We start from the raw sequence: 12,084 nt of genomic DNA on the forward strand, positions 1-12,084 counted from the left end.
GCCGCAGTGGACTACACTCACCGGTCATTTTTATTAGTTACACCTTGCTAGTACCACTTTGGACTTCCTTTTGCCTTTAAAACAGCCTAAATTCCGGTGTGGAAACATTCCTCAGTCGACTGCACATCCTGTGATCAACACATCCCAAAGAAGCCATTTGAGTAGAGAAGATTTATTGTAATTTTCAAGTTTGAGAGGATTTGAGCATTGATACGATGGGTTATCCTGCTCAAAGGAGCCATCAGAAGATGGGTACACTGTGGTTATAACGTGATGGCCAGCCTGAACCATTGCTACAAGAGCCATGCTTTCCATCCGAATGTTGCAGTAGAAATTGAAACTCATCAGACGAGGCAACATTTTTCCAATTTTCTCTTGTCCAATTTTGGTAAGCCCAGGTGAATTGTCACCTAGGTCACCTGCTTTTAGCCTGCAGGAGTGCATTCAGAGATGCTCTTCTGTATACCTTGGTTGTAACAAGTGGTTATTTGAGTTACTTTTGCCTTCCTATCATTTTGAAGCAGTCTGGCATTTTCACCTACAGCACTGCCACTGATGGGATATTTTACATTTTTTCAGACCACTCTCTGTAAACCCTAGAGATGGTTGTGTGGGAAAGTCCCTGCAGATCAGCAGTTTCTGAAATACTCAGACTAGCCTATGTGTCTCAACAACCGTGCCACATTTAGACACTCTTAAATCACCTTCCTTCCCCATTTTTGTTCCGTTTGAACTTGATCATTGGCTGATTAGACATTTGCATAAACAAGCAGTTGAACAGCTGAACCTAATGAAGTGGCTAGTGAGTCTACAAAACACAAATTGTGCTTCCGGATGCTGCAGAGTGCATTGCTATAATAAAATATTTGGAGAAAAAAAGAGACTTTTTTCCCACTGTCTCGCTGTTTCTTACCCTACTGATGGAACAATGCTGCCATCCTAAAGGAGTCAGAAATCGGAATTTCAGAGTTCCAAGTCAGAATTTGAATCTGGAACTCAGACTGAGGGGCCCCAGTAAGTAAGAGTTAACAATCCAAGATGGCGGCATTGAGTGTAAACATTAGCAAAACTATAAAACTTTGAATCTGTGCTGGCTCTGTTGTGTATTAACTCACTATAACTCCCCAAATTAGCCACATGCACAGCACTGGTCAGGCTCAGTCCACGGATTCACAGTGCCAGATTTATCAAAACAAGCTTTAGGACATGATTCTAGTGCAAACTAGAAACTGTTTATTACAAATGGATAAATTATTATTAAAATACAGATAGAAGAAGCATATTTTTTATGTCTGCTTCAACATTTCCCGTAGGAAAGTAGTGTTAACAGTGACAGACCCAGTAAATGATGAAATCAGTAGGTATGCCAGTCCACGTGTGGATGCTGATGATAAATCAAGGCTGCTGTGTCGTTCAGCATCTGGAGACATAAGTCTAATGGACACACTATATGCTTTTTCATTCACACGTTCTCACAGATTTCTGCAAATATTTCAGCCTCTGTGATCTGCTAGAGGTGCAGACCTTTTATATATTCTTCAACAGCTAATAAAGGGAGAAAGAGAATATGAGGCAGGATGATGAATAAGATAAGTTTATGTCAGAAGTATATATTTATTTCTGTATTTTCACTTGCTGTTGTATAGAAATCATGCATCAGATGTACAAGACAGCAAAGAGGAATACATAGAGTATTCTGAGAGGTTATATATCGGGACGTATTGTAAATGTTTGTGTGGGTCTGGATCTGCAATATCTTCTCATTGTTTTCAAATTCACGCCTTAAATGTTTTGTTTTTGTTTTTTCCTGGATGAGGAAATATTATGGTAGGGTTCAAAGCAGAAACCAGAGGATGCGAGTCGCAAAATGGAGAAAAATGACTCTGGATATGCTTTTTTTCCCCTGTTTTCAGTGACTTTTGGTCCGTGTTTATTGTCTGCTATTGTAAAACCCTCACTCTGCTGTAATATGCAGCGATAATAACCTACTGGTGGGAAAAGCCTAAAAGAATAAAACAGGCAGTGTTGGGAAAAGCGGTGTTTTCTTATGACATCTGAGTGAAGCAATTAAGCAAGTGTAATTTTGGATTTAAGTGAATTATGTGGTAAATGACGATATTGACAAAGGAATATGAATAACTACAAGATACCAATTGTTAAACTGTGGCCTACCATCATTAATAAATATACCAGCAAAACAATTACATAATCCAAGTGCAGACAAAATGAACAGCTTCATTATTCTGTGAAACATTTATTCATGTGTTGGTATATCTGTCTGTGACAGCTGCGGGGCAAACCGAGCCTGCCGAGGTCCACTGTAAACAACACACAAGTTCTTGTTCTAGATGGTTTAATGCTTTGCTTGTTGGCCTGCACAAGAAGCATCACGGCTGTTGTGTGTGCCAGGAAAAAATCTTGACGCTGTGTATCAGATATATCGCTGGTCGCCCTCGCCAGCAGGAAATGAAGGTGGTTTATTGATGGGCGATCCAGTACATGTCATTCAGATTCATTTATGGTCCTCACGATTTTGAAGTAATTCACTGTGATTTAGTGGGGCACTGAGTCACTTTGTTGGCCTCGAGCTCTGTGAAACTCTACCTGAGTGTTTGGGGGAATTTAGGCAGGGGCAAATGCACTTTAGATTTAGTCAGTACAGGGGGTGGATTTTCTTCAAACTGTGAGTGATGAAAATCCTATTGGAATTAATTGTATTTACATTTTAGAGCAATAGATTCAAACATGAACTGACTTTCTTGTTGCCAGTAACAAAACTAGTTACTTAAGTCTTTCCTCTTACGTTCAGCCTTATTAGTGTTACTTTGACTTCACTGTGACTCATGCACGGTGAAGATAACCACTGATGACGGGATCTCCTTTTCAAAAATGTCATGGTCCTGGGCCATGTGGGCCCAGTATTCTTAGTTTCTTATATTTTTGTATTTCATTCCTTATTTAGGCCGTGTTTCCTAAGTTGTCCTGTTGTGTTGTTCCTTATTTGACTTCCCCTTGTGACTTTTATCCCCTGTGTGCCCCTCTATGTATCTGTGAGCCCTCATCTCCCCTCCTTGTTTCATTCCATGTTTCCCCAGCCCACTATGCCCGCGCTCTCTCTCTCCTCCTGTTTGCACCTGTGTACTTCCTGTTTTACTTTGACAGTCTCCCGTCAGTGTTGTTTACTCCTGCCATGTCTTGTTATGTTTATCTGTGTCAGCTGTGTTCCCATGTGTGGCCACTTCCCCTGATCATCCCTCTTGTGTATTTAGTCTCTGTGTTTCATGTAGTCTGTGTCGCGTCGTCTGTGTTACCACCCCCTGTGTTCCGGATCTCCAGCCATAGCTTTTCCTTAGTTTATGTCCAGTTTAGGTTTCTGTTTGAACTATTACTCTTATGCTGCCCTCACTCTGTTTTGTTCCTTTCATCAGCCAGAATAAAAGGCTCGCTTTTGTTTAACTCCACTCCTGCATCCTCGCTTGTGTTCGCTCCTGGGTCCACCACACACATTTCCGCACGGTCTGCCTCCGCAGACCGTGACAAAAAAAGTCACGTCTCCGATGTGACTTGCAATGCATTTGTTCAGAGAAGGTTTGAGCAACTCAAGAATAAACTGCTTATTTTTGCAATTAGCAGTATTACGTTATGGTTAACATAAAAGCAAACAATATGTACTAGTGTGTATTTTAATGCTGAATATTTTGTTCCTTCTGAAGGTCCGTTTTGTATTCATGAGTAATTTACACCCTGCTCTTTTCTCTCGGCAGGCGTGTCCACGCGTGTTGTCGCTGTCGACGTTGCGACTTCACGGCTCCAGATTCATCAGCCCTCCTCGACCATTTCAACTCAGCTCACTGTCACGACTCCTCTCCCTCGTTAGGCTCATTCACGACAACCTCCTTGCCCACCTCACTGACTCCTTCCCTAACACTCTTGGCCAATGGCTGCTCAGCGCCTTCTACTTTAGCCATTAAAGAAGAGAGCAAAGGGGATATCCGCCTCCTCTACTCCCTGGCGCCGCCTGAGGGACGGTTGGCCGAAGGTGGCAGAGAAGAGGCAGGCGGGCTGGTAAAAAGTGAGGGTGTTGAGGAGAAAGAAAGAGAACGGGAAAAGGGCTGGGTTCTTGGTGAGACAAGAGGACTGGGGGAAAGAGGGGGTGAGCAGGCCCACGGCTTACTTTGGGTGCCTAAGGAGCGAATGGGACCTGAAAGAGGTGCAGGAAGTGGGAGCCCATCTCTTTTCACCTCCCCACTGTCGCTGTCTTTTGTCCCAGCCAATCACGAAGTCTCACAGCAGAAAAGAGGCGTGGCCTCACCTAGCATGGTTTACCTGGGAGACACCAAGTCATTTTTGGGAGATACAAAGTCCTTTTTGGCAGATGCCAAGTATGGAGGAGGGAGACCAGGATCAACCGCTTCAGGTGGGGCTGGAGCTGGCGAGAAGCAGAGCCAGATGACCCCCCAGCAGTACACAGGAGGAGGAAGTACTGGTGGTGGTGGCGGAGGTGGCGGAGGACAGGAAGGGAAAGGAGGAGCCAATAAAGAGGAATCCCAGTCCTTGCTAAGGGTAAGGTGGAACATGCAAAAACCCCCTGCTTTTCATCTCATTCTAATGAGATGAAAATCCTTTTTCTTTGTCTCATTTACACCCTGACTTTTGCGTGTAGCTCTCTGAATGGGAGCCTTTGTAGCTAGGCCTCTGTAGCCAGATCCTGCCTGCTGAGAAGCCTTAGTTATCAGGGACCTTCTATTAATACACTTTCATCTTAAACTCATCTTTCCTTTCACTCAGATGTGAGGATTAGATCTCATGCATTGAGCCCATACACTGTAATCTTTTATTCTTCCATCATATTTTGAGGGCTTAAGCAGATTTGGGTTGGCTAGCAGAGTGTGTACCCAAATGCTTGCGTGTGTTCATATCTGTCCCTGTGCATATGATTCCATGACATCATTTCCTTTCCCATAGGCGGCATTCATCTTCTTTAAAAAAATTGAACTCACAACGGTGAGAAAACCACCCGCTGCTATGGAAACGGGGAGGAAAACTGACAGTTCCCATGGCTACCACGTGTCAGTCAGCTCCCTCACCCTACTTTGTGGACCACAATGCTTTTGACTTCACAGTGATGTCATTGACTGGCAGTAACAAACTGTGGTTTGCCTGCACCACAGAGCTTATTGGCTATGATCACATTAGATCAGAATAGACTGAACTTTCTCTCTCTCTCTGTATATATATAAGTATGAGTTAGTGTGTGTGTGTACGAGTGTGTGTGGTGTCAGGGTTTGACTTGGGGCTGCGTAAATAGTAGTATTGAGTGTTAAAGTTGTGTTCTTAGTGTGTGTACGGATATGCTGCTGTGTGATTCGAGTCCATGGGCCCTTTGTAGGACTTGGGGTTTGGCCTTTTGGATGTGTGTGAATGTGTGTTTGTCTGTGTGAGGTGTTGGCAGTAACTTGGCAGGCTGGGCAGGGTGGGGCAGCAAGAGGTTTACTCATTATCGTGGGTGGGGCTGTGTGTCTCTGTGAGAGAGTGGGAGGCTAAGACTGAAAGAAGGAGGCACAGATAGAGAGAACATGCGTGCATGCGTGAGAGAGAACAGTGGAAGATTAAGATAAAAAGACGTAGACGGGAAAAGTCAGACGGAGATAAGAGTATAACAAATCACTCACCCCTTTCTTGCTTGCTCTTTATGGAAAGAGCAGCTAGTCAAGAAAATCTTTTCAAAATTATAAATGTACAGAACAAAAGGAGACTGGTCAATACAGATTTGTAAATTTGGCGAGCACGTTTTTCACTTTCACTCTCACTCAGTGTTATTCTTAACAGTCTGACAGTTTGACATGTATGCTTATTTTAGATATTCACTAATATTATGAAATGTTTTTGCAGAGTCAAATATTCACATTTGAGGCTTTTTAAATCATCATCGTTCCATCAGGATGAATATTATCTCTTTTTTCCATTATTGTATACACATTTCCTCCAAAGCTATGGATATAAACCATTCATCCATTCATTTAGAGGGGGGTCCACCCTGGACCCTGTGACTGCAGGGCCATCACTGAGAGACACACAACCATTCACATTCAGAGGAGGGCATTGTGGTGGAACAGTGGTTAGCACTGTTGCCCCACAGTAAGAAGATCTTGGGTTTGAATCCACCATCTCGCTAGGGCCTTTCTGTCGAGAGTTTCCATGTTCTCCCCGCGTCTGCATCGGTTCTCTTCAAGTACTCTGGCTTTAGAGACGTGCAGTTAGTGGGACTATGTTAACTGGTGATTCTAAATTACTCAGAGGTGTGAATGTGAGCGTGAATTGTTGTCTGTCTCTAGATGTAAACCAGTAGTTCTCAAACTGTGGGGGTGATGTCGCTCGTGGCGAATAGAGTCGCTGCTGTGGATGTGAGGCAGATAAAGTGCTTAAAGCTCTGTATGGGCAAATGTGGCCTGTGGCTTAAAGTGCGTTAAGTGGTCAGTAAGACCAGAAAAGAGCTGTATAAATGTCAGTCCATTTCCAGGCCTGAAAACGTCTGCGAACCGCTCACTTAAAAAACGATTTGGCTGCTTCAGGTTTGCAATGGCCGACCCATCAGCAGGCCAGTAAGGGTAGCAGCTCATTTTAAATATCTTCTATGTTTTGTGAAGACCAAGTTTCGTATGAGCCATCTCTGACTGTTCCATTTGCATCTGTGCTGCCTATGAGAGCCTAAAGAAAAGAGCAGATGTTTACATAAACAGACAAAGACCCAGAGTGAATCTTTGAAGATGAAAACAACTAAAAAAAGAATAAAAGGAGATGAGAAACAAGCAGTTTATTAGAGACGAAGCTGAACACGACTTGTTGCTTAAGTAGCTTCATAAGGTATGGCCTTTTCTTCTTCCTCTTCTCACTGCACAGTATTTATTCTCAGTTTCCATGGCTTGCACTGACACACACAAACATAAATATGCCCGGCACACATAGACACATGGGCTGGAGTTGACTCATCACTGGGCGGGGTGAGGGAGGGGCACTAATGCAAAAAAAAAAAAAAAAGAATCAGAAATAGCTTTGAACACACACAAAAACAAACTTTTGGTGTAATTTAAATGTGGCATGTGGACTCAAGAGGGCAGAGTCTGTTAAAAATCCATCCAAAATCCAAATAGTTCAAGAGGAGGCGGAAGGCAGTGATGGAGGGATGCAGGGAGTGATTTAGTAGGGAGGAAGTATATGATTAAAACCCGGCAAATATGGAAACAAATGGCCAGTCATATTTCATCCCAACCTGTGTGCGTTTGTGAGAGTGTGTGCATGTGGTTCTGTGGTTTTTGTATGTTTCCCTCATCCTTACTTGTTCTTTCTACTGTCCGCTGCATCGATCTGTCTTCCTCCTCCTTTTTCCTCTCGTTCTTTTTCTTTCATTTCCCTTCTTTTCCTCAAAGGACAACTCGCCCAATACGCGGGGATCGACACACACCTCACGCACACAAAAGCCATCAGACGTGCACAAACGCTCCCACGCAGGTGTGCACTCACACATACACATAAAGAACCCACAGTTCTTAGTATTCCGGTTTTGTGAGGCTTTTTGCTCGGTGGAGGGGAGAGAATATTTTCTTTTGAAAGCCCTGATCTATAATTGCCGCACAGCATTGCCTTGTTGAGACATTGGCCCACTATTGGCTTTGTTTTCATAGTGATTTATTACATTGAAGACATTTTCTCAGTCTGAAATGTTATTTTCTAGCTGTTTTACTGACTGTATGAGACAAGGATAGAAAGCGAATGAGGTTTAGAGATGAAATTAAGCTAAAAGCTCGGTTGATGTTTGAGTTTATAAATGGAACGAGGCAGACTTTGAGTAATGGCGGTTTTTCCAGTTAAGTAGGGCTGAGAAAGGTTTGCCTCCGAGCCAAACATATGTGAACATATGTAGATATACCCGAACATGTGTGACTCTGTCCAAAACGTACATCATCTAATAAATTCCAGCTTGTGTTTCCGAGGGGAATTCCACCTCAAGGACGACACGGACTGCATAAATGCACATAAGCAAAAGAAAGTGTGGATTTGGCCTTACAAACACAGTGTGGTCATATTGCAGTATTGAAACACGGGCATTTGAGGTTTTAAAAGTCCCATGCGTGACATTCAATTCCATGTGAGAGACAGAGAGAGAAAATAGAGAGACCGAACTGAGAGAGATAAACGGGAATGTGTGCTTTCAGCAGATCAGAGAAGAGTTTCATTAAAGTTTCTCTCGTTTACATTTCTGCCCGATGGAGCTAATTATGTTTAAAGGACGCACACGCTCACACGCGCTCGCGCACACACACAGACTAGACACACACACAGACACAGAGCTGTAATTCCATAAAGTTCTCATTACTTGGCTTTCAATTTTCTTTTATCCTTTCTTTCTGTTTCTTTCCTTCCGCGTACATTTCGGTGTACACGTGTGTCTGCGTGCTTACCCCTGCTTGTGTACTTAATTACGTGCATTGTGTCTCCATTTGCATTCCGAGCACTTGTGTGTGGGCGTGTGTGTTTTGCGAGGAAATTAAAGCGTGAATTTAACTTATTTTCTGTGCTGATAATTTAGCATCCCTTTATATCCACTACAGGAAATTATAGAGCTTATGTTTGAGTCAGTGTGTGTGTGTGAGAGAAACTGTGTGTTTGTCTGAGCCTGTGCGTTTGTATTCTTAATGATTTTTAAAATCAAAAACTGAGTAAAAATCGTGTTCTTTGACTTATCTGTGTTATCTGAATATTATCTTTGTTTTAGAGCTTTTTTTGTCACTGTGCTTTTCGCTCTCTACAAATACCCCTCAGAGTGAACTTCAAATTGCCTTTGATATAAAGATATACTTTACCGTTCCTTCTCGAGAACTTGTGTACCTTTGTTTACCTCATGGAACATCCCTTGAGAGTCGAGAAAAGTACTTTAAAAAGTGGTTTCATTTTAAAGCTGGAAAACTTGTCTAGGAGGTGAGAAACACCTGAACAACCCTGTTTAGTTATAAACCTATCCAGTCATTGCCCATTGTTTTCTAGCTGGATGCTAGTGGACATTCTGGTTGTGTGCATAACCCTTTTGTATATTTCCCTCCCTGTTATATGTCAATAAACAGTGTATCTTGTGGCCAGTGGTTGTTGCTGCAATTGCTCACCTCAAAGCTCACAGTAGTGAACATGAAGGTACCCCTTCACTTGTGCCGCACCACAAGTTCCTGAATTTCACCGACAGACAATGGTTTTTGCACGCAAATCGCTTCTCCTCTCTTCCTGTGTTTACGCCACCTAATTATCAACAAATTTCACCAAAGGTTAGAAAAAGGAACGTGTTTGAGGCTAACAGCCACTGACAAGTTTTACATATCTCGGTTTCTATCACATGTTTATGTAAAGTATAGAACTCTGCAAAAAGTCTTGAGACGCCCACTCTTTTTTTATATTTCGCTTCCAAGGAGTCATCTTCTCTTTTCGTTTTTTTTAAAGTCTTGAACAGTAGTTCTCCAACATTTCTGAGAATCTTTCAAAGTTTTTCTGTGAAAGCAGCACATTAGTTGCTTTTCTAGTCCTTGCACCTGAACATTTTTTGAAGAATGTTTTTTTTGAGCGATGCATCTGGTACTTCAGGTGATCCCTCAGCTGTTACCAAAAGCCGTAAAGTCCCAGTCGAAGGGTGGCTGTCAAGAAGCCATTTTTAAGGAAAAGCTGAGAAATGCCAGTGGCAACAGGTCTTGTGTGATGAATCCAAGGTTGAAATCTTTGGATCGTCATAAATATGTACAGAAGCCGTCGTAACCAAAAGTGTCTACAGCCACCTGTAAAGCACAGTGGAGGTTCTGTGACGGCTTGGGGCTGCATTTCAATCAGTCGTGTTGGGGATCTTGTTATGAACGCAGAAAAGTATCATCAGATTTCGATCCACCATGCAACACCATGGCGATAAATGCAACAAAACCATTCCCAGAGCCCAAACCTCAATGTTATTAAAGCAGTGTGGGATCATCTTGACAGAATAAAAAGGACTAACATTCAAAGAAAAGCTATAAATGTCCTTCAAGAAGCTTCAAGAACTATACTTTCTTGTAATACTTAGAGAAATGACAAGAAAGCTGCTTAAGCGAGTTCAGAGAGTTCAGACAGTCACATTCAAGCTGTTAGAATCAAACAACTGTTTTTACCTTATGTACTATATTTTCATAGATGTTTGCACATATTTCAATGAATTGTTACTCAAGACACACAGCACAGTACTGTATATAGGTCAGTATGGTTCAGATTCCTGCTCTGATCTTTTCAAATTATTTCATAATCCTGGCAGTGTACAGTAGGCAATATTTAGTGTACAGAAAGAACCCTTTTGATGTTGGTTAGTTGATTTCTTCATTTATCGACGCATTCGGCCATTGCTGAGGCAGCAAACTGCATATCCGACCCACTGCTTCAGTACCGGCTGACTATCGACAGGTCCAACAGCCATTAAACATCAATACAGCAGTTGAGAGGGGTCTAAGCTCAAAGGCACATTTTTTTTTTCCTACAGACATCCTAACAAAATTCACCTCATAGACGAGGCTGCTCTTGTGCACGCTTTTAGCATCCTATATACTCTATTATTGGAAGGGTTAAAAGAGCTGCGTTCGCCGTGTCTTGCTGCAGTTTGTGTGCGTTGTGTGCAGATGTGTGTGCGTGTAGGAAAAAGGAAGACATACTAATATTCATCCATTCTCTCTCTTGCCCTCTCTCTCCCTCTCGCTCTTATACACCCTCACACCAAGTTGTCTCTTCTGGGCTGCTCGGTTTGTTTGTGTAGCAGTCACATTTCCCATCAGGACACAGACTCAAATAAACACAGGCCATGTTGGAAAGAAAAAAAACACAAGTGTCTGAGTTTCCGTCTTTGTGTGTGTGTGTGTGTGTGTGTGTGTGAGGTAATGTGCCTAGTGTATAAAACCCAGGCTGTGTTTGGCGTAACAGAAACATAATCGGACAACCTGTTTGCTATAATTTTTACCTGCGTGTGTTTATGTGTCTGTCTGTGGAAACAGTGGCCTTTACGCTCATGTGTGAGCATGTGCGCGTCCCTCATGTGTGAGCTGCGCGCCCGTCCGCTGATGGGAATGTTCGTGCGTGTCACAGTTAAAACCAGTGTGCGGCTTTATGCTGTGTGACAGTTCACAGCGGTCTCATTGTCTGCTAGGAATATTACATTTAGCTTGAAAAACAAATTACACCATTTTAACCACATTTAGACCCATTTTGGGTTTTCCACACATGTCACGCTCGCACACGCACATTACAGCTGACAACATGCGCAGTTCGAAGGTGACAGCTTGGCATTTTTGGCTCGCGTAAATCAAGAATTTGCCTTGACTCGGTGTTGGCTCGTGTTCGAATGGTAATCCTCTGTTTAGGACTGTTTTGAATTGTCTGATTGACTAAGTCTGACTTGGGTTAGAAGGGAAAAAAAAATCTGAAATGTTTCTTCTCAACCTGCTTGCCACATCACACCATTTCCAAAAGCGTAAAATCAGTCAGCAGCCCTAGAAAAGGACGCATAATTGACTTTATAATCACAGGATTTGGCAGCAAGGTTTAGACTTGAGATTAGTCAGAGCTTCCTCAAATATGACATTCAGCCTCCATCCCATGTGCCTGACATGTCTCATTTGCTGAAGTGTCCTTGACATTGAATTATTATTTGCTCCAGGGCTGCCATATGTAGCTGAACTTCCTGTTAAGGGGAAGCAGCGAGATAAGGCACTGATCCTTCTGGGGTATTAAGAAACACTTTCCTGTGATTGTATGAACTTTACTGGCACTCAGTGAATTGTCCTATTTATTACAAACCACACCCCTCTGGCACAGCTTTAGGAAAGCCATTAAAACAATTTGGATAATTTTAGTGTAGATTTCGATTGATTTGTTTCTTTATTTATATATTTTTTGCTGATAAAGCAGAACTATACAAATATCTTATAATATCTTATATGTGTATAATATATTCATGCCGTCTGTTCAGATGGCCTCTCGCTGTTGGGAGCATATTATTCGTTCAGGCGCATGTCACTTACACATTGAGCGTTT

At 42.5% G+C, this 12,084-nt stretch overlaps 1 protein-coding gene across 3 annotated transcripts in view; it reads left to right on the top strand.

Moving 5' to 3' along the window:
• Positions 1-12,084, top strand: part of trps1 (trichorhinophalangeal syndrome I) — a 116,138-nt gene that overhangs the window by 61,103 nt on the left and 42,951 nt on the right. For all 3 annotated transcript variants that reach the window (XM_085261787.1, XM_085261786.1, XM_085261788.1), the window contains exon 9: positions 3,765-4,563. In XM_085261787.1, the coding sequence (XP_085117913.1) occupies positions 3,765-4,563 (799 nt within the window). The remainder of the gene's footprint in view (positions 1-3,764; positions 4,564-12,084) is intronic.

This window comes from Mchenga conophoros, linkage group LG22, assembly GCF_057382185.1.
Source record: "Mchenga conophoros isolate Kocher_MC1m ecotype Shallow Benthic linkage group LG22, M_conophoros_male_GT1.1, whole genome shotgun sequence".
In the NCBI taxonomy this organism is placed as follows: domain Eukaryota; kingdom Metazoa; phylum Chordata; class Actinopteri; order Cichliformes; family Cichlidae; genus Mchenga; species Mchenga conophoros.